The 27,064-nt window shown below is 41.3% G+C and overlaps 1 protein-coding gene across 4 annotated transcripts in view; it reads right to left on the bottom strand.

The window, feature by feature from the left end:
- myo3b (myosin IIIB) overlaps window positions 1–27,064 on the bottom strand; it is a 577,679-nt gene that overhangs the window by 151,420 nt on the left and 399,195 nt on the right. For all 4 annotated transcript variants that reach the window (XM_043693701.1, XM_043693698.1, XM_043693699.1 and 1 more), the window contains one exon: window positions 9,053–9,215. In XM_043693701.1, coding sequence (XP_043549636.1) covers window positions 9,053–9,215 — 163 coding nt within the window. The remainder of the gene's footprint in view (window positions 1–9,052; window positions 9,216–27,064) is intronic.

The following is a 27,064-nucleotide window of genomic DNA, read 5'->3' as shown; positions in this document are numbered from 1 at the left end:
TAAACAAACCTTGTGTGTGTTTACCAAGGACATAATTTAGTGGAAGACCACAGCAGCTGTGAGAGGAAACTATTGCTCTTTCTTCTGCAATCTCCTTCCAAGATAGCATCCTGTTTGATGAGTTTAATTATGTTGACATTCCCACAAGTAAGAAATTTTAAAAGAAGTTTCCACACCAGCAGTTCCAGAAGATGTAGAAAACATCAGCTATAACCTTAAATATCTGGCTGAATACAAAGACCTTTGGACAGCTGTAGGCAAGGCAGAGAGCGACTTACCATCAACAAACCTTTACTAATCTTCTTTTCTTCCTGAAGTTAAAAATCACACACCACCAGGTTATAGTCCAATAGATTTATTTGGAAGCACTAGCTTTCGGAGCGCTGCTCCTTCATCAGTTATGATTTGGAGATGCCGGTGTTGGACTGGTGTGTACAAAGTTACAAATCACACAACACCAGGTTATAGTTCAATAGGTTTAATTGGAAGCACTATCTTTCGGAACGCCGCTCCTTCATCAGGTGGTTGTGGAGTGCACAATTGTAAGACACAGAATTTATAGCAAAAGTTTACAGTGTGATGTAACTGAAATTATACATTGAAAAATACTTGATTACTCGTTAAGTCTCTCATCTGTTAGAATGACCATGATAGTTTCACTTCCTTCATATGGTCAATTTTGTATCGATGTTGTTACTGTCCCTTTTATTCCATGAGTTCTTACTTTGTTCACAAGTCTGTGGTGCAGCACTGTATCACTGTGTACCATTCTGGTCACCCTGCTATAGGAATGATATTATTAAATTGCAGAGGGTTCAGAAAAGATTTACCAGGATGTTGCTGTGATGACAGGGTTTGAGGTCTGAGGAGAGGCTGGATAGGTGGAACTTCTTTCACTGAAACATGGAGGATTATAAAATCATGGCAGGCATGGATAAGGTGAATAGCCAAGGTCTTTTTCCTTGGCTGGGGGAGTTCAAAACTAGGGGGCATATTTTAAGGTGTATGAAGAAAGATTTAAAAGTGACCTGAGGGGCAACGTATTCACAGAGAGGGTGGTTCATATGTGGAATAAACTGCCAGAAGAAGAGTCATGCAAGTACAGTTAGAATACTTAAAAAACATTTGGACAGGTACATGAATAGGAAAGGTTTAAAGTGATATTGGCCAAATTCAAGCATATGGGACTAGCTTAGTTTGGCAAAGTTATTTGGCATGGATGAGTTGGACTGAAGGGTCTGTTTCGGTGTTGTATGACTTTATGACGTTTTGGAAGTCATGATAATCTAAGATAGAGGATGGGAAAAAATTGTGATTGTAGAGCTGCTCCTTTTTGAGGTATTTTCAGTGTTGGAGCTGATTTCCTCAAAATCTCAGAACAGTAATTACTGTTTCATAAGCTCTTGCATTGTTTTGGAACTTCAGAAAAGAATAGAGATCAAAACCTGTACAGCTGTCTGATGAGGCAGTGAACATTCACTGATGACTACCTCTGCTGTTTAGTTTCAAGTATCTCTGGATAATGGAGTCCTTCTAAGAAAAGTAAACTAACAGTGAAATTCAGAGCTGACCTTGGAGAAACCTGCGTGGCGGAGCTCACAGCAGGGGAACTGCTAAGTGGCAAGTTTTAAAAGTGTAACTTACTTTTTTGGGGGAAATCCACAATGGTGAGGAGAATGTGTTTTTATTAATTATATGTTGTATTCAGATCTGTCTTGATTAAACTTTTAAAAAAATAAGCACTAAGTTATCCTGGAGCAGTGTTTTTTGAGCAGCAAGACTGTGCTATTTTCTGGATTTGTAGATTGGTAAGGTGCAATAATGGCCTTTCGTAGAGTGATGTGCTCTTTCTGCTGGATGTGGAGATAAGAGAGAGTTTCCACGCTTCTGATGAGTATGTCTGCAGGACATATGTTTGGCTGTGAATCCTATTGGATTGCATGGATCGGAGGGAGCAGCAGTTAGAGGCAATGAGAAATTTACAGGAGCTAGAGGGGTGTGACGGATGGCAGTTGCAGGAAGACAGAAAAACAGCAGATACAGTTGGTAGACGAGTTGCTTCCAGGACAGGTAGGAGAGTGTTATGGAAAATGTTAGGGGGTGAGGAACTCTCAGGAAATATAGCACTGACAGCCAGGTGTCTGGTACTGAGACTAGTTCTAATGTAACAAGGGATACATCAGGTTCAAAGCAAACAATTGTGACAGGGGACTCTAGTCAGAAGCACAGACAGACATTTCTGCAGATAACAACAAGACATCAGAATAATGTGTTGCCTCCCTGGTGCCAGGATTAAGGATGTCTCAAAGAGGGTGCAGAGTATTCTCAAAGGGGAGAGGGACCAGCAGGAGGTCATTGTACACATTGGAACTAATGACACAGGAAGAGAAAAGGATGAGATTCCGAGGAGACAATATAGGAGTTAAGTAGGACTTTAAAAAGTAGGTTCTCAAGGGTAGTAATATATAGAATACTTCAGATGCCATGAGCTAGTGAGTAGAAATAGGAAGGTAGAGCAGGTGAATACGTGGCTGATGATCTGGTGCAGGGGAGAAGGATTCACATTTTTGTATCACTGGAATCTCTTCTGGGGTAGAAGTGACCTGGATATGAAGGACAGATTACACCTGAATTAGAAGGGAACTAATATACTGGCAGGGAGATTTGCAGGAGCTGTTCAGGAGGATTTAAACTAGTAAGAGTTGGGTGATGGGACCCAGGAGGATAGTATGACATAGGGCTCATAAATTAAACTACATTTATTTCAATGCAAGAGGTCTAACAGGTAAGATGGATGAATTCAGGGCATGGTTGCAAATTTGCAATTGGGAGATCGTAGCAATTACTGAGATGTGCCTCAGGGATTGATAGGACTGGAAGCTTAATATTCCAGGATATAGATGCTATAGGAAGGATGGAAGGAGGGCAAAAGAATAGGAGGAGGGGCGTTTTTGATGAGGGATAACATTACAGATATACTTAAGGAAGATATTCCTGGGAATACCTCCAGGGAAGTTATTTGGGCAGAACTGAGAAATAAGAAAGGGATGATCATCTTATTGGGATTGTACTATAGACCTCCCAGGAGTCAGCGTGAAATTGAGAAACATATTTGTAGGGAGATCGCAGTTATGTGTAAGAAGAATAGGCTGGAAATGGTAGGGGATTTTAACTTGCCAAATGTAGACTGGGACAGTCATAATGTTAAGGGCTTGGATGGAGAGGAATTTGTCAAGTGTGTACAAGAAAAGTTTCAGATTCAGTATGTGGATATACCTACTAGAGAAAGTGCAAAACTTGACCTACACTTGGGAAATAAGGCAGGGCAGGTGATTGAGGTATCAGTGGGGGAGCACTTTGGGGCCAGTGACTATAATTCTATTAGTTTTAAAATAGTGATGGAAAAGGATCGAGAAGTTAAAATTCCAAATTGGAGGAAGGCCCAATTTTGAAGGTATTAGGCAAGAACTTTCAAAAGTTCTCAAGAAGTTCTCCTCCTTTAAGAACGTTCAAAAGTTGATTGGGGGCAGGTAAATGGAAGGCTGGAAATGGAAAGCCTTCAAAAATGAGGAAATGAGGGTCCAGAGACAATATGTTCCTGTTAGGGTGAAGGGCGAAGCTGGTAGGTGTAGGGAATGCTGGATGACTGGAGAAATTGAGGTTTTGGTCAATAGGAGTATACTTAAGAGGGAAATCAGGAAGGCAAAACAGGGGCATGAGATAGCTTTGGCAAATAGGGTTAAGGAGAATCCAACAGGATTCTAGAAATATGTTAAGAGCAAAAGAGTAATTAGGGAAAGCATAGGGCCCCTTAAAGATCAGCAAGGCCACCTATGTGTGGAACCGCAGGAGCTGGGAGAGATACTAAATGAATAGTTTGCATCACTGTTTACTGTGGAGAAGGATATGGAAGATAGAGAACTTGGGGGAATAGACACCGAAATCTTGAAAAATATTCATGTTAGAGAGGAGGAGACATTGGATGTCTTAAAATGCATATAGGTGGATATATCCCCAGGACCTGATTAGGTGTTCCCTTGAACTTTGTAGGAAGCTAGGCAAGTGATTGCTGGGTTGCTTGCTGAAATATTTATATCATTGTTAGCTGCAGGTGAGGCAACAGAAGACTGCAGGTTGGCTATTGTGGTACCACTATTTAAGAAAGATGGTAAGGAAAAGCCAGGCAATTATAAATCAGTGAGCCTGAAATCAGTGGTGGGAAAGTTGTTGGAAGGGATTCTGAGGGACAGGATTTACATGTATTTGAAAAGGCAAGGACTGATCAGCGATAGTCAACATGGCTTTGTGCATGACAAATCACGTTTCACTAACTTGATTGAGTTTTTTGAAGAAGTAACTAAGAGGATTGATGAGGGCAGAGCGGTGGACATGATCTATATGGACTTCAGTAAGGTATTCGCCAAGGTTCCTCATGGAAGACTGGTTAGTAAAGTTAGATCACATGGAATACAGGGAGAGCTAGCCTGTGGTTACAGAATTGGTTCAAAGGTACAAGACAGGGGGTAGTGATGGAGGGTTGCTTTTCAGACTGGTGGCCTGTGATCAGTGGAGTGCCACAAGGATCAGGGCTGGGTCCACTGCTTATCATCATTTATATAAATGATTTGGATATAAACATCAGAGGTATGATTAGTATGTTTGCGGATTACACCAAAATTGGAGATGTAGCGGACAGCACAAGAAAGTTACCTCCGAATACAACGGGATCTTGATCAAATGGGCCACTGAGCCAAGGAGTAGCAGGTGAAGTTTAATTCAGATAAATGTGAGATGTTGCATTTTGGAAAGGCAGATCAGGGCAGGACTTATACACTTCATGGTAAGGTCCTGGGCAGTGTTGCTGAACAAGAAGACCTTGGAGTGCAGGTTCATAGTTCCTTGAAAGTGGAGTCCCAGGTAGACAGAATATTGAAGAAGGCCTTTATTGGTCATCGCATTTAGTAGAGGAGTTGGGCAGTCATGTTATGGCTGTACAATACATTGGTTAGGCCACTTTTGGAATACTGCATTCAATTCTGGTCTCTCTGCTATAGGAATGATGTCGTGAAACTTGAAAAGGTTCATAAAAGATGTATGACAATGTTGCCAGGGTTGGGGTCTGGAGCTTGAGGGAGAGACTGAATACACTGGGGCTATTTTCCCAGGAGCATCAGAGGTTGAGAGGTGACATAACAGAGGTTTATAAAATCATGAGGGGCATGTATAGGGTGAATAGACGGCATGGGTTTTAGGTGAGAGGGAAAAGTTTTAAAGGGACGTAATGGTGCGTGTATGGAATGAGCTGCCAAAGGAAATGGTGGAGGCTGGTGCAATTACAGCAGTTAAAAGGCATCTGGATTAGTATATGAATAGGAAGTGCTTAGAGAGATATGGGCCAAATGCTGGCTAATGGGATTTGATCAATTTAGGATATCTGGTCAGCATGGACAGTTGGATGTGATGTATAGCTCTACGATTCTATGTATATGACATCAATAATATTATCCTCATAAATGCTTTCTATTGTCTCCAAAATAAACTCCAGAACATTAGTGAAATGTGACTTTTCCTTAAGAAATCCATGTTGGCTCTCATTAACCCACATTTGTCCCTGTGACTATTAAATCTATCCCAAATTATTGTTTCTGGTAGTTTCCAAATCAGTTAAGTCAGAGGCAATAGATAAGGCAGAACTTTGAAAAATCAACATTAATGGGGAAAATGTTACATTGGTAGATCCATTGGTTGCAATATTTCAAATTTTGCTGGACACAGGAAAGAATCCCTACATCATAGAATCCCAACAGTGTGGAAACAGGCCATTTGTACCAACAAGTCCACACTGACCCTCTGAAGAGTAACCTAGCCAGACCCATTCCCCATTACTCTAGATTTACCCCTGAGTAAGGCACCTTAGTCACTACACATTCCTGAACACTATGGGCTGTTTAGCATGGCTAATTCACCTAAACTGCACACATTTGGATTGTGGGATGAAACTGGAGCACCCGGAGGAAACCCATGCAGACACAGGGAGAATGTGTAAACTCCACACAGACGGTCGCCGAGGCTGAAATTGAACCTGAGTTGCAGGCGCTGTGAGGCAGCAGTGCCAGCACTGAGCCACTGTGCCGCCCCAGTTTCCAGTGGATTGGAAAATGGCTAACATAACACCCTTATTCAAAAAGGGAGGGAAGCAAAATGTAGGAAATTATAGACCTACATTTAACATCCGTTGTTGGGGAAGTGTTAGAATCAATTATCAACGAAGCAATATTGAAACAGTTGGAAAGTCAAAATGTTATCCATCAGACTCAGCATGGTTTAATGAAGGGCAAATCATGTTGACTAATTTGCTTCCAATTAAACCTGTTGGAATATAACCCAATGTTGTGTAATTTTTAACTTTGTACAACCCAGTCCAACATCAAAATCTCCAAATCATGATTAATTTGCTAGCATTCTTCAAAGATGTAACAAGCAAAGTCAATAATGAGGATCTTGTAGATGTAATCAATCTGGACTCCCAGAAGGCATTTGATATGGTGCCACACAAAAGGTTAATACACAAGGTTGGATCATATGGGATTAGGGGTAATTTATTAGCCTGAATAGATTACGGGCCAATGGACAGAGGACAGAGAATCAGGATAAGTATTTTTTTTCTGGATGGCAAGATGTAATTAGTGGAGTGCCACAGGTTTCAGTCCTTGGACCCCAAACTACTTACACTCTACATTAATGGCTTGGATACTGGGATAGAGGGGTCAATAGCCAAATTTGCAGACACACAAAAATAGGCAGGATGGTAAATTGTAATGACAAAATAAGAGCTGAAAATGTGTTGCTGGAAAAGCGCAGTAGGTCAGGCAGCATCCAAGGAACAGGAGAATCGCGTTTCGGGCATAAGCCCTTCTTCAGGAATGAGGAAAGTGAGGACAATCGAAATGTCGATTCTTCTGTTCCTTGGATGCTGCCTGACCTGCTGCGCTTTTCCAGCAACACATTTTCAGCTCTGATCTCCAGCATCTGCAGTCCTCACTTTCTCCATGACGAAATAAGAACCTTACAAATGGATATACATAGATTAGGAGAGTGGGCCAAAATGTGACAGATGGAGTTTAATGTGGGTAAGTGCTAGGTCATGCATTTGGGTAAAAAAAATGGGAAGGTGACGTATTATCTTAATGGGGAAGACTTCCAGGTGTTGTGATGCAGAGAGATCTAGGTACTAGTATGCAGATACAGCAGATAATAAAGAAAGCGAATAGAATGTTGGATTTTATAGCTAAAGGAATAGAATATAAAGGTAAGGAAGTATTGTCGCAACCATACAAGTTATTGGTGAGATGGCACCTGGAGTATTGTGCACAGGTTTGGTCCTGTGGAAATTTGCGGAAAGATGTACTGACATTGGAGGCAGTTCAGAGGAGGTTCACTCGATTGATCCCAGATGAAAGGTTTGTTGTAAGAAGAGAGATTGAACAGTTTAGAGCTATACCCTCTGGAATTTAGAAGAATGAGGGAAGATCAAATTGAGGTATTCAAAATGATAAAAGGTGTGGATAAAATAGAGTGGATTCTTCCTCTTGTGGGACTTTCTAGGACGAAAGGTCATTGTCTTTGGATATGGGGTAGCAAATTTAAAACTACTTCTCCCAAAGGGTTGTGAATCTGTAGAATGTGCTACCCCAGATTACGGTAGATGCTGGGGCAGTGAGTAAATTTAAGGAGGAGTTAGACAGATTTTTAATTGGTAATGGGTTGAAGGAAAATGGAGAGAAGGCAGGAAAATGGGGGTGAGAAGCACATCAGCCATGATCGAATGGTGGAGCAGATTTGATGGGCCAAATGGCCTAATTCAGCTCCTCTGTCTTATGAACTTTAAAACATATAAGTTAAACCAACTGGTCTGCAATTGTTCAGCTTATCTTCACATCTATTTTGAAGATGGGTATAATATCTACAATTCTCCTGCTCTCTCGCACTATCCCAAGATTAAGTCTGTGCCATCACAATTTCTACTCTCACTTCTATCAGTATTCTCAGATGCATCTCATCTGGTCCCGGTGCCATGTCTACTTTAAGTACAAACGGTTGTCCATCCAGCAGCTTCTCAGAAGGTAACAGCATAATTTCAAGGAGCAGAAGACTGCCAGGCAGCCCACAAAAAACAGATTGATGTACTCAATTAAGTCACGCAGAGGAAGTTCCTGGAATTATCAAGTCCAGACACAACAGGTTTATAGTTTCCTTGTTCTGTCAGAATCAAAACAGGATCTATGAAAACGTTATCAGTTTGGTCTTCTTTTTATCTGTAATCCTCCTTGTACTATTTTAACAAGGAGGGAAACAACATAGCTTCTTCACTCACAGTTGATGATGTAATTAAACTCAAATCGGCACATTTAAGGAGCACATTGGTTTTGACTGGGTATCTCAGCTACCTTCTCAGAAGGTCTTAAAAAGAAAACGCAACCGGAATTGAGAGGGTTATAAATTTATGAGGGGCAATGGACAGGGTGAATAGCCAAGGTCTTTTTCCAAGGATAAGGGAATCCAAAACTAGAGGGCATAGACTTAAAGTGAAAGGGAAAAGACTTTAGAAGGACCAAAGGGGTAACTTTTTCATGTAGAGGGTGGTGCATGTACTGAACGAATTGCCAGAGGAAGTCATGGAGGTGGGTACAATTACCACCTCTAAAAGGCATCTAGATGGGTATATGAACAGGAAGAGTTCATATGAGCCAAATGCTGGCAAATGGGACTAGGGCCGATTGGGATGTCTGATAAGTGATGGGGGAGTTGAATCAAAGGGTCTGTTTCCGTGCTGTATGACTCTATGACTGGGGTACTGATGAGTAACACTGCCAGCCAATTTAATGCTCATCTATCTTGTATCTGATAGCGAGTAGTATTAAAATTAGTCTTTTAAAATGTATAAGATTTGATAAATATAAACTAGTGTTTTTTTAATTGTATACATCTAAATATACTTAATTTCACTTTCAAAGCTCTCTTTCTCTATTAATTAGCAGAAATTTGTGCATACCTGATTGGATGATGATGGCACTGCTTTGTTTTTTTGCTTGTGCTTTCTTGTATTTCCTGGCTCCCAGCCAGCCTTTGATGTGGGCTTGAATAACCACAATGCTGGCAATGACTTCTCTGAGCAGTAAATTTAACTGTTCTACTTGATAATACTTCAGAAACACCTACAGGAAACAAGTTGTCAGCATTGAAACGTATATAATTTCCATAATCCTTAGTTAAATGTAAACGCATATTATACCACACAGACTCCTTTGTGGACATGGTATTGGAAACTCAAACTATTATGCACATACAGTTTTGCTAATGAGCACTGACAATACTATGTTATTTAGTTTTATAAAGGACATCAGCTTTATTTCACAGAAAATAGATCAAATGTTTGCTAACATTTAATTACTAATGATTGATGAATGAATTTTACATTTCAATTGAAAGTACAGCATGATTTTTCATGAGTACACCAATAACACCTAGCTTTACTTTGCTATCACCTTATGCAACTTTTGCACTGTTGCTTAATTATCAAATTGCTTCCCTTACAGAAATTCTTGACATACTTTAACATCATAAGGAGCAATTTGCTTTCAACAGCTTTTAGTTGCTCTTAACCATCCCCTACCTGCCCCCACCAGGAATGAACTCCATCCCCACCACTGCACCCCAACTCCCAATATCCTCCACCATCCCTCACCTAAATCAAAATCCCCTTGGCTCCACCACGATCCACCAGGATTTCAGAATGAAGATAGGCTCTCTTTCAATTATATCTTTTTATTCTCAAACTATTCAAAATGTTGCCAGACTGTGGCGACAGTTGAAGCTTTTCACTGTACTTTACTGTATAATTTACTGTAAAACGCAAGTGACAATAAAGCATTCAATTCAATGCATGAGTTTTCCCTGACCACCACACCAGCTCCCCACCCCCGCCCCCAACTCGCAGATTTGCCTTGACCTCCCTGTGCTGGGGTTCTCTCTCAGATCTCTCTCCAACTTCCTGATCAGTCGCCCCAAACACACTTTCGTCCTGATTTCTGTCTCTCTCCCGCTTACCCCAATATCCTGCCTTCTCTTTCCCTATCCCCCAATTTCCTATGTACTCCCCATCCTTGAGTCCCATTTGTCTAGCCTGCAGCAGTTCATCCAATTTAAGGTTCCTAATGCATTCTGAGACTAGAGCTGAAGGTAGAATTTATGTCAGAGGTTCAAAGATCAAGCTCAAAGTTTAAAAGGAATGAAGAATAGCTTTTTCTAGAAGCTGCAGGGAATGAGTGTTCAGAGAATACCAGGCACTTGAATTTCAGTGGAATTTCTGTGAAAGGAATCGGGATGGTGGCGGTGGCGGGGTGGGGAGGGGGGTGCGGGTGGCAATCCGCTGATGATGGAAATTCTTAGACGTTGTCACACAGGTTCTTCCTATAGGAACTAAAAGGGGAGTGAGTATAGGGATTTGCTTGGGAGTGAGAGAGGCAGAGCTCGGGATCAGCGAGAGAGTTAACTTAATACATCCCTCCCCATAACTCCAATGAAATGCTGCCTGCATGATTCTCTTAGTTTTTTTTAACTCATTTGCGGAATGTGGGTGGTGCTGGCTGGCCAACATTTTCCTGCTCCTCGGGTGCTGCCTGACCGTCTGTGCTTTTCCAGCACCACTCTAATCTAGACTCCAATTTCCAGCATCTGCAGTTCCTCACTTTTGCCTGGCCAACATTTATTGCCCATCCCTAGTTGCCCTTGAGAAGGTAGTGGTGAGCTGCCTTCTTGAACTGTTGCGGTCCACCTGCTGTGGGTTGACCCACGATACCATTAGGGAGGGAAATGCAGGATTTTAACCCAACAGCAGTGAAGGAATTGCAATATATTTCCAAGTCAGGATGGTGAGTAGCTTGGAGGGGAACTTGAAGGTGGTGGTATTTCCATACATTTGTTGCCCTTGTCCTCCTATATAGAAGTGCTTGTTGCATTGGAAGGTGCTGTCTGAGGATCTTTGGTGAATTTCTGCAGTGCATCTTGTAGATAGTACACACTGCTGCTCCTGAGTGTGGGTGGTGGAGGGAGTGGATGCTTGTGAATGCAATGCCAATCAAGTTGGCTGCTTTTTCCTGGATTATGTCGAGCTTCGCAAGTGTTGTCGTGGCTTCATTCATCCAGGCAATTGCTTAGTATTCCATCACATTCCTGACTTGTGCCTTGGAGATGGTGGACAGGCTTTGGGGAGTCAGGAGGTGAGTTAAGCTTTGCGCTATTCCTTGCTTCTGACCTTCTCTTGACACCACTGTGTCTATGTGGTGAGTCCAGTTGTGTTTCTGGTCAATGACAACCCCCAAGATGTTGATCGTGGGGGATTCAGTGACAGTAACATAACTAAATGTGAAGGGGCAGTGGTTAGATTATCTCTTATTGGTGATGGTCATAGCTTGGCATTGTGTGGTTTAAATGTTACTTGCCACTTGTCATCCCAAGCCTGGATATTGTCCAGATCTTGTTGCATTTGAATACAGGCCGTTTCAGTACCTGAGGAGTTGCGAAAGGTGTTGAACATTGTATTGAATCATTGGTGAACATCCCCACTTCTGACATTATGATGGAGGGAAGATATTGATGAAGCAGCTAAAGATGGTCAGCTAAAGATGACTACTGTGAGGAACTCTTGCAAGATGTTCTGGAGCTGAGCTGACTGACCTCCAACAACCACAACCATCTTCCTCTGTGTCAGGTATGACTCTAACCATGGGAGAGTTTGCCCCCGATACCCAATGATTCCAATTTTGCTAGGGCTCCATGATGCCACACTTGGTTGAATGCAGCCTTGATATCAGGGGCTGTCACTTTCATCTCACCTCTGGAATTCAGCTCTTTTGTCTATGTTTGAACCAAGACCGTAATGAGGTCAGGAGCTGAGTGGTCCTGGTGGAACCCAAACTGGGCGTCACTGAGCAGGTTATTGCTGAACAGGTGTTGCTTGACAGCACTGTTGATGACACCTTACATCACTTTAGTGATGATCAAAATAGACAAAGGTCATTCATTGGTCAGGTTAGATTTGTCCTGCTTTTTATGCACGGGACATTCTTGGACAATTTTCCACACTGTTGGGTAGATGCTAGTGCTGTCACTGTACTGGAACAGCTTGGCTAAGGAGCAGCAAGTTCTGGAGCACAAGTCCAGTACTATTGCAGAAATGTTGGCCTTTGTAGTATCCAAAGTCTCCAACCATTTCTTGATATCACATGGAGTGAATCAAATTGGCTGAAGGCTGGTATCTGTAATGCTGGGGAACACTAGAGGAGGCCCAAATGGATCATCCACTTGGCACTTTTGGCTGACGATTGCTGTGAATGCTTCAGCCTTACCTTTTGCACTGATGTGCTGAGCTCTTCCATTATTGAGGATGAGGATACTTGTGGAGCCTTCTCCTCCAGTGAGTTGTTTAATTGTCTGCCACCATTCACAACCGGATGTGACAGGACTGCAGAGGTTAGATTTGATCAGTTGGTTGTGGGATCACTTAGCTACTTGCTGCTTATGCTGTTTGGCATGCACATATTCCTGTTTGGTGGCTTCACCAAGTTGACACCTTATCTTCTGTTATGCCTAGTGCTGCTCCTGGCATGTCCTCCTGCACTTTCCATTGAACCAGGGTTGATCATGGTTGAGTGGGACATATACTGGGCCATGAGGTTGCGGATTGTGCTGGAGTACAATTCTGCTGCTGTTGATGGCCAATACCGCCTCATGGATGCCTAGTTTTGAATTGCTAGATCTGTTTGATGTCTGTCCCAGTTAGCACAGTGATAGTGCCACACAACACAATGGAGGTTATTCTTAAATGTGAAGGTGGGACTTTACCTCCACAAAGACCACATGGTTGCTCTCACTGATACTGTCATGGAAAGCTGCATCTGCAGTTGGCAGATTGGTAAGGATGAGGTCAAGCGAGTTTTGAGAAGATTTGTAGCTCAAATTGAGGTTCTGGATGTAAGTTTGTTCGCTGAGCTGAACCTTCCAGCTCAGCAAGCAAACTTACATCCAGGATGAGGCCAAGTATATTTTTCCCTCTTCTTGGTTCCTTCACCACCTGCTGCAGACCCAGAATAGTAGCTGTTACCTTTCGAACCTAACCAGCTCAATCAATAGTACTGCTGCTAAGCCACTCTTGGTGGTGGATATTGAAATCCCTCACCCAGAGTACACTTTGTGCCCATGCCATCCTCAATGCTTCCTCTTAATGTTGTTCAACATGGAAGAGTACCAATTCATCAACTGAGGGAGGATAGTATGTGGTACTCAGCAAGAGATTTCCTTGCCCGTGTTTAATCTGAAACCACAAGATGGTCACCCACTTTTGGAGCAGCAGCAGCAACAGAGGAGGAGATATGGCAGAGCAAGTAGCATTTCAATGCTCAGGCAGCAGAGGATATCATAGTAGAGAGGAGCATGAAGAAGAAAAGGAGGTGGAAGAGGATGTCAAGATGGCAGAGGAGCATGAGGAAGAAGAGGTGCTCATGGTGGTAGAGGAGTTGGTCAAGGTGATAGAGGAAAGCTCAATGCAGAGGAAGAAGCAATGATAGCAGAGGCAAAGGTCAAGGTGATGGAGACAGAGTTTGAGGAGGAGGTCAAGGGACAGGCACAGGAACGTACAAACACACAAATTTTGGGAACAGAGCAGGTTATTTGGCACTTCATTAAGATCATAATTGATCTGCTGGTGTTCCAAGTTCCACATTCACATATATCCCAGATAACCTGTGATTCCCTTGCATAACAAGAATTTATCTTGCTCTGCCTTAAAAATACCCAATGATCTCACCCCACCACCTTTTGAAGTAGAACTCTAAAGTTCACAACCCACTGACAGACAGAATTTCCCCTTATCTCTGTCCTAAAGGTGCAAGCCAAAACTTTCCACAGTACTCCCTAGTTTTGGATTCACCTACAAAAGGAAGCATTGTTTCCCCATGCATCTCTTCAGCATCATGCATGATCTTATACGCTTAATCAGATCACCCCTCACTCTTCTGAACTGCAGTGAAAATAAGCTTAGCCTGTCCATTCGTTTCTTTTAAGATAAACCGCTCATTCCACCTAGTAAATCTGTTCTGAAACACCTGCAATATCTTGTAATGGAGAACAAAATGCATAGTATTTGAGACGTGAGAGTCTGTGGAACAGCAGGAGATCGTAAAAGTGGCAGAGAAGGAGGTTACAATGGCAGAGGAGGAAACAGTCATGGTAGGGGAAGGGGAACAGGAGAACAAAGCAAGGAGCACGAGGTGGAGAAATGGAGGGGCAGGGTCAGATGAGGCAGAGACACAGGAGGAGATGGATGTAGTGGAGGAGATCAAGGAAGCACAGGCGCAGATCAAGGTGGGAACATGTTCCGTAGGAATTTAACATGGCCGGGTAGATACAGGAGATAAATTTACCATATAAATTAATGTTATCTATGAAAGATTCATGAAACAACAATAAAAAAAAAGATGAAGTGCTAGTAATCAGTGGGTCAGTGTTTGATTGAACCATCTATGTAAATTTAATTTGGCAGCCTAGGATTCAGCATGATTAGGGTCAAGCATGGTTATGATCAGTTTTATGATCATCAGCAGTTTTATGGATTTTGCTTTTATTGCTCTCATTCTTCTATAATGTTTGTTTTTAAGTCTTTTTTAAATAGTTTTTGTTGTTGCTACAGGTTTTTAAGAATTTATAGGCTTTATGGCACACGGTGCAGAAAGGTATATTGCAAAAAATGAAAAGATTAATAAGTTCAGATCTTACTTGCCATTAATTTCCTTACTGTGCTTTTTTTTAATTGCTTTTTTCAATGCATGGGTTGCTGATTGCATTTGATGTCAATTGATGTGTTTGAAAGTTGCCTTTGGATGCTTCCCATGGATGCATTTGAGAATTTCACCAATGCTTTTGAGAGCTTCGATTTAATGCCTAGAGCTTTAATACCAATGAGAGCTTATTTGATGCCTAAGATGCATTACCAGCACTTCAATATCTTTGAGCACTTTATTCATTCCAAACAAAAACATTTGATACCAAATACTAGCTGTACTATATTTAACAACATTAAAAGCAAAAATTATGTTAAACCTTTCTTTTAGGATTATCCCAAGAGCCAATAACAGATAAGCAGAACGTTCCTCTAATTAAATACTGAGAAGGCTGTCGCCTTTATGTTTGGTCTTCGTTTCAAACCCTGTTCCTGAGCTAGTGACTCCATCCCTGTCCCTGACAATCATCAGCAATTAAACCAGTCTGTTCACAACTTTAGTGTCTCATTTCCACCTCTGTAACTCAGCTCCTTTCTCAGCTCTTCGACCTCTGAAAATTTCACTCACGGTCTTTGATATCTTCAGTGAACAATTCAAATCCACTTCTAGTTAGTCTCCCACAGTTTAGCCTCTGTAAATTTGAAGTCATCCAGAACTCTGCTTCCCTACTAGCCCTATGTTCAGTTAGTTACATTGAGTGCTAGTCAAGCAAAGTGTTGATTTTAACATTTTCAGCATTGTTTTCAAATCCCTGCTAATTAAATAACATCATTAGAATTAGAATCAGAATTAGAATTAGGTTGTATTCAAATATAGAAATACAGGAGTACAATGAAATGTCACTACACATGGTGCCATCTTAGGTACAAAGCTATAAATCACAGCATTAGCTATGCACCACATCTCAATGGTGCCCATTCATTCTTTTCCCACTCACCAGAGGCAGAAGTACTTGCCACTTCTGGGACCTCCTGGGATTTGTAGCATTGACACAATTTTTCAAGCCCAACTGTGCACCATGTCAAGTGATGCCAACCAGGCTATTCATCTTGCCCACCTTCATCTTGGAAGGGGAAAGCAAAACCTGATGTCCCTTAAGGCACATAGATAGCACAGCTGACACTTCATTTCTGATACCAGTAAGCATTTGCAAAGGTATTACTATTTAAGATACAAACTACCATAGGTTTCCTGTCCTTAGTGTCATCCCATCTTAGAATCCTCTCTAAGAGAATGCTTCTCTTTCACCAAAGGCCAGTGTAACCTGACATCTTTTCATTGTTCAATGTGGGACCAAGATACATTGGAAAGCCTGCAAGCAGAAGTGATTGCTGGGCCTCTTGCTGAGATATTTGTATCTTCGATAGTCACAGGTGAGGTGCCGGAAGACTGGAGGTTGGCAAACGTGGTGTCACTGTTTCAGAAGGGCGGTGAAGACAAGCCAGGGAACTATAGACCGGTGAGCCTGACCTCGGTGGTGGGCAGGTTGTTGGAGGGAATCCTGAGGGACAGGATGTACATGTACTCAGAAAGGCAAGGACTGATTCGGGATAGTCAACATGGCTTTGTGCTACTCTTCCAGCATTTCACATCCATCACATTCTCTCTTTGCCTGCTTCAGTTGTGCAAAGCAAAGCATGTTAGAATTATGTACCTCACTCTGTCTCAAGTGTACTGAAAGGCCACCCCAATCCAATCTAAGCATCAGAACTTCATCATCAACAGGCCTATTGTCTGCTACGTGATGGTCTTGGTGGAAGAATGGGTAGCTCTGTATCAATACTTGGACTCAGTTGGGAGTTCCCTAATGAATTGTATCTTAAATAGTAATACCTTTGCAAAATACATGCTGCATTTTTGGGAAAGCAAATCTTAGCAGGACTTATACACTTAATGGTAAGGTCCTAGGGAGTGTTGCTGAACAAAGAGACCTTGGAGTGCAGGTTCATAGCTCCTTGAAAGTGGAGTCGCAGGTAGATAGGATAGTGAAGAAGGCGTTTGTTATGCTTTCCTTTATTGGTCAGAGTATTGAGTACAGGAGTTGGGCAGTCATGTTGTGGCTGTACAGGACATTGGTTAGGCCACTGTTGGAATATTGCGTGTAATTCTTGTCTCCTTCTATCGGAAAGATGTTGTGAAACTTTAAAGGGTTCTGAAAAGATTAACTAGGATGTTGCCAGGGTTGGAGGACTTGAGCTACACGGAGAGGGGGTGTTTTCCCTGGAGGCTGGGGCTGTTTTCCCTGGAGCGTCGGAGGCTGAGGGGTGACCTTATAGAGGTTTACAAAATTATGAGGGGCATGGATAGGATAAATAGACAAAGTCTTTTCCCTGGGGTCGGGGAGTCCAGAACTAGAGGGCAAAGGTTTCGGGTGAGAGGGGAAAGATATAAAAGAGATCTAAGGGGCAACATTTTCATGGAGAGGGTGGTACGTGTATGGAATGTGATGCCAGAGATGTGGTAGAGGCTGGTACAATTGCAACATTTAACAGACATTTGAATGGGTATATGAATAGGAAGGGTTTGGAGGGATATGGGCTGGGTGCTGGCAGGTGGGACTAGATTGGGTTGGGATATCTGATCGGCGTGGATGGGTTGAACCGAAGGGTCTGTTTCAATGCTGTACATCTCCAAGATTCAAAGCAGCTGTAAACTTAAATGTTTATTCAGCTATAGCAAAGACAAAGAAGAAAACAAACACAAGCTCCAACTGCTTTTGGAAACAGAACGGGACTGCTTATCTTTTGGGCAGCAAAATGTTTACAGTAAGTGATTATTGTACCCAGTTCAGGTCTTTTGGAACTATTTTTCAATTAAGTCCTGTCTGGCTCCTTGTGCCTGATGCTACTCTATTATGCTGAAGGTGATGTTCCTCTTGCTTGATAACTACATTCTCCTCCTCAGAAGACTGCTGCTACTCTTCCAGCATTTCACATCCATCACATTCTCTCTTTGCCTGCTTCAGTTGTGCAAAGCAAAGCATGTTAGAATTATGTATCTCACTCTGTCTCAAGTGTACTGAAAGGCCACCCCAATCCAATCTAAGCATCAGAACTTCATCATCAACAGGCCTATTGTCTGCTACGTGATGGTCTTGGTGGAAGAATGGGTAGCACTGTATCAATATTTGGACTCAGTTGGGAGTTCCCTAATGAATTAATCAGGCATGGTTGCAGTGGTTAGCTCTTGTCCTCCTTGTCTCCCAGTAACCATTCTTGTAAGACATCAATCCTTGTAAGGAAGCAGTCACTTGAGAGATCTTAAGGATATAGGCTTCATGGCAGCTGTCATGCTATTGGCGGAGACTTCTAAGATTGGTACAATTGATCACAGATGACTTGCACAATTATGGAATGGAATCTTTTTTCTATTCATGAAGTCAGTTGTGTAATGACATGGCACTCTCGACATGGGATGGATGGCTAACCACTCCTTCATGTTGCTGGGCAGGTCCAGCAGTTGGCATATGTCTGTGTCAGTATCACAGTCTCTGGAGTATTCTCAGTCTCTGGAGGCACCGAACCATGCTCTTATGGAGGAAGCGATATTGATTCTGGGCTTCCTGCATCTCCCGAGGGAACATTCAGCTGTGTTGACTTCATGTGGAGGCTGCTGGAGTTTGCTGATCCTGCACTTGCTGGTGCATCTGGCACTCCTCAATTTCTCTCCACCTTCATGGTATTGCAACAACAATGATGATAACCCCTGCTGCAGCTGAATCTATTGCTCACATTTCTAATGAACTTATGCAGGGTATATAAGAAACATATCCTTAGTAACGAGAGTAGTCAGCATTTGCATCACTCACAAATGATAGATTAGCATAGTCCACACAGTGAGATACGGAAGACTCTGACAAGATGGGTCGTGGAACTTTGTCAGTTGGACCTTATTCTAATGAATGCAGCCCAAGTTATGTCATTTATACAAATGCAGTGTGGAAGGATTATTGATATTTTGTTGTCCCACTCCCACATCACCCAAGACTGCCATTGCATACAAGAGTATGGTGATGAAAACTTAGAGTTGAAGGTGACAGGATATTAGCTCTATGCCATCCTGCAGTTTATGAGATCTTAGTTTGGCTTTGTGAATACTGGCTCAAGTTGCCATTTTCAACGGCACCTGTGATTATTTCTGGTTCACAGAGATGACTACCTTCAATCTGCAATGAACAATCTGGCATGATCAATACCTGTTGGAACCAGCATTTATATCCCACACAGGACCCAGCATGCATATCATATACTGGGTGCTGCGGTTACAGAATACTTCCACCTATGCCGTGAAAGTGCCTGATTAATGCAATTGCATTTGAAGGGCCTCGTATTGTTCACATTGTACATCCCACATACTCAGACAGAATAAAAACACTTATACCTCCCACTCAGCCATTTTCCATTTCCAGTGCACATTTTATTCGCAAACAAGACCATCAATACTGAGCTTTCACATGTTTCCATACACCTCTTAGCATTACGACTTCATCTCCCAAAATATTAATCTCCTCAGCCTGGCCTTACAGCTTAATCATTGCCAACCATCATGCAATACTGTCCCCCGAAACAAGGATGGTTATGACCATCAATCCTCTTGTAACCCATGTCTTCCAGCACACTATCATCTCCCTCCTCATATGTTATGCCCCCCTTCACAATTTTTATCCCCTCTGCAATGTCCAGAATTGACTTCCGCAACTCCCCTACCACACCAGTGGCCTCTGATAAACCCCCTGACTTTCACTGAGTTAACTCCCAGGTTGCCCACCGTCCTCCTTGACTGACATGAATGAATAACCTTGACTGATGCATGACACAGACCCTGGCTGAACTCTGTGCAGTTCTCCTACTGACTTACCATGACTCCCCAGATCGGTTGCACTGGACCTGTAGGATTGATTGTGGCTCAAAGCCCTGGGCTGATATTGGACATTGCAATGCCATTTGGTAAGTCAAGGACAATGACAAATATTGATACAGTCCAGACCTCAGAACTAAAGTGCAGAACTGTATTGTAAATGGGTCAGAGATGTGCCCTAAGGCTGCAGTGAAGCTGCAACTTTCTTCAATGGAGGGTGCAGGTGGTCACTGCTCATGGATCATACCGAGAAGCTTATGACTGCCATCGAAAATTGCAGACTAGCAAAATAAACAGCCAGCTGGAATCGCCAGGTACCTACTCTAACTTTCATGTCAGGTATTGTCACCATCTTATTTCGAATTGGCAGGTAGGAAAATTAAGAACTTGTATATTCAGGACTGGTAAGATTATAATCACACTGTCCTGTGAAGTGCTTGAGAGGTTCTATTACATTAAAGGTGCTTTAGAAATATAACTTGTTATTGGATTCAGTGACCTTTTTTCCTTTTGCATCAAACTTAGTCATGATGCCTTCAGCTTGTTTGTTCATTATTTGTGTAGCTACTGCTATAGACAATGAAGTATGGGGTAAACACATGTCAGGGAGGTGATGTCTTAGTGGTAATGTCACTGGATTAGCAATCACGAACCCGATGATAATGTTCTGCATACACAGTTTCAAATCCCACCATGAAAGATGGTCAAATTTCTACTGAATAAAAAGCTGGTCCAATGTTTGACCATATTATCATTGGCAATTGCCAAACTCATTCAGTTCACTAATGTCCTTTGAAGAAGGAAATCTGCTGTCTTTCTCTGGCCTACATATGACTCCAGTGTCATAGCAATGTGAATGACTCAACTGCTTTCTGGGCAATTAGGAATGAGCAATAAATCTGGGGATAGCCAGCTACACCTTTATTCCATGAAAGAATGTCCATATTTAAAAATGTGCCTTTCTTTAATTTTAGCTATTTTATTCCAGATTGATTAAATATATCAAATGGAGAATTAGGAATTGACTAAAGTTTGAGGAAAAAATAAAGGAATGTTCACTTGAAGTTACAGATTAAAATAAAAATTATTTTTTTGTCCAAACAATTAAAATGGAGGTAAAAATGTAAGGACGAATTTGCAATTATGCATCAGTCTCAGGTCTGATTGTACTGGTTACATCTAGATAAGGGAAAAAGGGTGAGAAGATGATGGTCTAAAGCTTGGCATAGCTGGTATGTGGCAGTATTTCAGATGGACATTGGCATTCTAGCTGGGGAAGTTATGAGTGGATTTTCTTTTGTCTACCCAATCCATAGCAGACTAAAGATATATTTCCTTGAAAGGCTTCAGCAAACAATATTTTGGTCTTCTAGAAGCAATAAATCATGAAAGGGGTCATAGTTTTGAGAAAAACGTCGAACAAAAAGTTTGCTAGTTAATGTGGTTGTAAAGGTGGTGAATGGCCTTACCACATAACATTATATCAGATCACCTCTTATATATTCAATATATTTGAAATGTGCCCAGCTTTACTGCAACTTGAATCTCCTCAAACATGTTTCTGTCCCGGCACTGTCAAAGCCCTAACCCTAAACTCAGAAATGACATCCTCTTATGACTGACCGTGACTCTGGTGCACTGTGCCTTTTCATCCTTTTGTGCCTCTCGTCAGTCTTTGGTACTGTTGACTACACACTTTTCCTCCAATATTTTCCTTCTCATATCCAGATCAATAAACTTTGTTGGATCAGAGCCACAATGGCCTATCTTCACATCTCCATATTATTATTTCCTGAATCCCAAAAGGAGCTTTCCTCTTATATAGGCTGCCCCTTGGCAACATCAGCTTTGAGCATGTAATCAATTTCCCCAAGTAATCTAATAACATTAGATCTCCACTACTTCTCTCAAACTTTCCACTGCCTTCACATTGTCAGACTGCATATCGGAAATCTACTATGTTGAGTCTTAGTTTCCTCTAATTAAGCATTTGGTAGATGCCACAATTCTGAACCTTTGTAACTGATTCCATTCCCCAGACCAATTATTTTCTCAGGCTGAAAAGATCCTACTGCTTTGATGTAATTTAATCTCCTTCATATAAATTTTCCACATGGCAGAGAACTAAGTGGATAGCATATTCAGAGAGATGGTCACCACACAAATTAGGGGCATGCAGGCAGTCGAGAATGGGTGATTGCCTTCAGTTCAAGGCAAACAGGTTGTAGTGCGTAAGTTCCCATAGGTACTGCTCTCTAACATGCTTTCTGTTCTGGATACCATCAAGAGTGATGGTTCCTCAAGGTATGCAACAAGAACATGTGACAACACAAGTAGCTGTGTTGTTACAGGAGGGAAGGAAGATGAGTGGGAATGCAATCCTGATAGGGGATTTCTTAGTTGGGAGAGCAAACTGGTGTTTCTGTAGCCACCAACTTGACTCTATCATGGTATTTTATCTCCATGCTGCTATCGCGATGCATGTCACAGAACAGTCATAGGACATTCTTGTAGGTAGAAAATTAGCTAGTAAGACCTCAAAAGTAGTAATCTTCAGATTACTCCTAGTGCCATGTGCAAATTAGTATAGAAATAGGAAGGTCAGACAGATGAATATGTGGCTGAAACGATGGGACAGGAGGGAGGGTTTTGGATTCCTGGGCCATTGGAACTGCTCTGGGCAAGATGGCACTTCTATACGCTGAAAGGGTTACATCTGAACAGAGTTGGGACCTAGAGAGAACTCCACCCAATTCAGATTTGGTCAAAATTACTTGTGGGGAATTTTGTTAGTGCTGTTGGAGAAGATTTCAACTGATTTGTCAGTGGTGTGGAGTGATGTTTAGAAAATAATACTGAAGTGCACAAAACACTGAGACAGACAGATAGTGCTGGAATAGTGAATAGTAAATTGATACATTGACTTAGAATAAGAGAGAAAGTAATAAAATCAAAGTCAGTGTTATGTTGTATGGCGAGAAGGATACCACTTTGACCAGGACAATGCATCCATCCTAGGACAGGCTAAACAGAGACATGCACGGGAATTCCTAGAGACCTGGTCTTCAAACCGCAACTCCATCAATAAACACATTGATTTGGACCCCATTTACCAACCTCTGAGAACAAGAACCGGAAATGATATCACCCACCTTAACAGACCAAGATACATAAATAGAAAGTGGGACAGAACACCAGCGCTTCAATGGAGGCTCACTGATGATGTTACCTAGCATGGTTACGAAATGCTTGAGAACAAACCTACCGGCTCAGCGAGCAAACTTTCAACCTGGGGAAGACGGAGTTCTTCCAATGGGATGGGGTCCACCTGAATCATGCTGGAACCAGAGTCCGAGCAAATCACATTACTAGAGTTTTACATAAGGTTTTAAATAAAATAGTTGGAGGGGAGGACTCAGTTTCATGGAAAATGTTTAGAAACTGGAAGCGAAAGGAGAAGGTAGGAGTGTAGATTTGTGATGAAGCTTATTGTTACTGGAAAGATGAAAGAAAGAACAAAATGTAAGAAAGACTGCAAGAAAGGTAGAGAGAGATATTAATACAGCACACAGTATTCCAGGCTTCATTAACAAGCGCATAAGATTACCAGGGTTGGGAGGTTGAGTTACACATATAGGATAATAGTTCAACCTCAGATGGACAACTGTGCACCACTCTGGGCACCATTAGGAAAGATAATGATTACACTGGACAGAGTGCTGGGGAAGGATGTAAGAATGGTTCCAGGTAAAATAAACTCCAGTTATCCAGTTAGATTAGAGAACTTGGGACAGAAAGGAGAAGGCTTAGTGGGGATTTGATAAAAATTTGCAAAATCTTGAGGGGTCTGGACAAATTAGACATGAAAAACTGTTTCCACTCTCAAGAAGATCAAGAACAGAGTATTTTGCAAAAGAAACAATTGCAAGATGAGAAAAATCTTTCTTCACACAGTAAGCAGTTCAGAACTGGAGTGCACTGCTAGAAAATGTGACAGAGGGAAGCTTAATTAAGGCATTTAAGAAGGTACTGTATAATTATTTAAATCAAAACAACACGAGGGTTACAGGGAAAAGGTAGAAGATTGGCACTAGACCAGAATGCTCTAAGAGCTAGTGCAGCCACAAATGACCTCCATTGCACTGTAACAATTCTGAGAAAGGATTGGTTCCAATAACACAATCATCACCAATTACAAGTGGCTTGAATTGAAAAAAAAAGTAGAAGTAAGATAGATTGTCTTGGAATGCAATAAATTAGCAAGGAAAAAAAGACCGAAAGAGAAAGATTAGATAGTTGAAATGTAGCATGAATTCTGAGAACAGAAACTTGAGTTGACAAGGTGAAATGAGGCTGACCTAGGGAGAACTCCACCCAATTCAGATTTGGTCAAAAGTACTTCTTTAGTACCTAAATAAAATGAGGGAGGGGGAGTAGAGATTTACTTTGTGTCCTTCAAGAAAATAACATTAAGTAATTTCAACATTTTGATTTTAATTCAGATTCTAGTAACTGCAGTATTTTGCTTTTGTAATAGTGGATGATTATAATGTTAGCCCAAGCAACCCCGGCATTGCTTTGTACTCAGGAAAGCTGCCTTTTTTCCTTGTGTGCATCAGGAGGGTGCCGCAGCATTAAGCTGCAGATAAATATTGCTGCAATGTAAAATATTTTCAAGAGAGCATCAGAGCAGAGTGTACAGTCTCCAAAAATTGAAGTAGCACTGTAGGCCATAGGGGCACAGGGGAGATGCCATTGTATCATGGAGGATAAAGAGACCTAAAGAGTTGCCCCCTTAGATGGAGTGGCAGCAGGAGGTTAGGAAGGTCAACTCCTCGAGGCTGTATCTGAGAAACTGACAGCAGTGCCACAAGTAATCAGGTGATTGAAATTGTTTAAACAGACGATTACAGGTCTTACTGTCATACATGATGTGTCTTCAGTCGATAACATAGATGCGGCCTAGAAGTTCACTACCTAATTTGGAAACCTGGCCTCATATCAGCATTGAGCTTTGAGATGTCAGGATGAAACTGAATTTGAACCTTCAGGCATGCACAAGGAATATTCCGTACAGCTTCTCCTACAGGAAGCAGCTCCTACAACAGAGAATAAGGTAGAGTGGCACAAGACTGCCATAGCGCTGATTGAAAATTTTATATTCTTTTTCTTTCAATCTTCTTCTCAAAGATAATGCAAGCCAAACAATTCAGCACTCTATTGCTAAAATACAAAATATCTTCTTTTTAACTTTGACATTTGGCTGCCTGAGAAACTAACCTTAATGTCTAATGTATGACGGTAGAACTAATCCATAAAAGCACCCACTGCCCTTCAAAGGATCAATAATTCAATTACGTACCTTAGAGCAAAACCAATGTAGCGAGTCTGACTTACATACCTAACTATTTCACTGCTCTCATGCTTACAGAAATCATGAATGATTCATAAACAGTATCATGTGTTTAATTATCCTGTATTCCATGAAAAATCCTTTTAGATAAATACAAGTGTCATAAACAAATTCTTAAATCTTTTCTTTAAAAGAGCAAGAATGATATAATAGTAATATTCCTGCTTTTGCTGCATTTGCTTTTTAATCAAAGTATGCAGTTACTATTAGAAGTAGAGTCAAAAATTGTTCTGAGCACTTGAGGAGAGTTCTGAGCAAGTGAGCAATAAAGTTGCTCCCACTTATGCTTGTTTTGTATGATGGTATATTAATAGTATCATATATATTGTAACCGAGATGCCAGTGAGGTGTGAGTTTATAAACTGGTTTTCTGCACAGAAGGGCACATGCTCAATTTGAGGGGGAAACCACAATTCATTGCGATTCCATTCCATTTATTTTGAAAATTTCAATCTGGATGTGGATGGGGATGTCTCCCATTTACATTTCAAAGGTCTGGAAGTGTCTTGGGAAACCTTTAAATTCAATGCAATCAGCCAAATAAGTCATATTCACACAAGTGGAAAACTGATGGGACACTATCTAAAGACCCAGAATTGTTTATGATAAAGACAACCAATTCCAGCATCTGTGATCCAATCCAACTACTGTTGAGCTACCTGTCCAACAAGGGAAGTTAGCTCATTCTGTGATTTGAGAAGTCCAGATTTATTGTCTTTGGTGGGCAGTGGTTTCACTGCACTAGCAGTGGAGCAAAGGCCCAATTTTGGGGATTTTGAATCCATGATGCTTTTTCTTCCAGTATTAGTAAAGTATTTAATGTTTTCAACTGAACTAGTGTAATGTTCTATCCCAGAGACTACTTGTTTAAACTAAACTCTTCTGATATTTTTGCTTCTCATCAACCTTGATCCAAAGCACATCATACAGGCACAGATCCTTAAAGTAGTTACACTCTTCAAATTAAATGCTTAGTTGCATTTTAAATGATATAAGGCTTTCCAAAATCATTGCTCAAGTAACCTTTACATAAAATTCTTGACTATCACCCCACAAATGAAGGTACACCCCCACACCTCCAGCTTGAAAACTAATACTTATTTCTGTTGCTTTCAACTCTCCAGACTTTTGCCACTACACAGCCAGAACTCCATTTCCAGTATTTTCACAATTCAGCCTCCTCTCACTCTCTTCCTATTTTCAGAACTTCAGTAGGTTTCATAACCTTCTTTGATTTTTTTCCTTTTCATTGTGTCTAACCAACACAATCATTTATCTTTGTGTCACTGCTTCCACATTTCATAACTCCTTAACCCTCCTTGATTCCCATGATACAAACTAAACTACAACCGATGATAATAATCCAACTCCACACCCCAACTTTCCATACTGTCACACAAAATTGCTATAACTGACTTTTTGTTTTGTTTGCAATTGCCAATTATGCTAACAGGGTATGAGTGTGGTGGGACGTGTGTGAAACATGAACACCATTATAGACCAAGGTCAGCGCTGCAACATTCTGTGTAATGCCATGTACCACTTTCCCCTGTGTTGGGGTTTAAAAATAAGCAAGATTAAACATAACTACATGATTAGCCTAGAGTTACTTTCTACCTAACTTTACACATAATTATAGAATTCTAGACCATCATTGATACTCCAACAATGTAATAAAAATAATTAGATTTATTCAAATCTCTTCTCTTGCATTCCAAGACTGGCCTTTTTTACCGCAATCCCCCCCCCCACCCCCGCTAATATCAACAAGAAATTGGGCAAATTAATTAATCAAAAATGCATACAGTTCATTCATGTATTTCATGTAAAAAGCATTGTTGAATCTGTACTCCTCTTCAGAAAGTGTAATTTCATTGCACCTTTTGTCAATTATTTAGAATGTATTTAGTAGCATATTACAGATTTCAGGAGTGATTCTTTGGCTTATGCTCTCATC

The sequence above is a fragment of the Chiloscyllium plagiosum genome, chromosome 7, assembly GCF_004010195.1.
Source record: "Chiloscyllium plagiosum isolate BGI_BamShark_2017 chromosome 7, ASM401019v2, whole genome shotgun sequence".
In the NCBI taxonomy this organism is placed as follows: Eukaryota; Metazoa; Chordata; class Chondrichthyes; order Orectolobiformes; family Hemiscylliidae; genus Chiloscyllium; species Chiloscyllium plagiosum.
The sequence above is the reverse complement of the archived record's forward strand: the minus strand, read 5'-3'. Positions and strand labels throughout refer to the sequence as shown.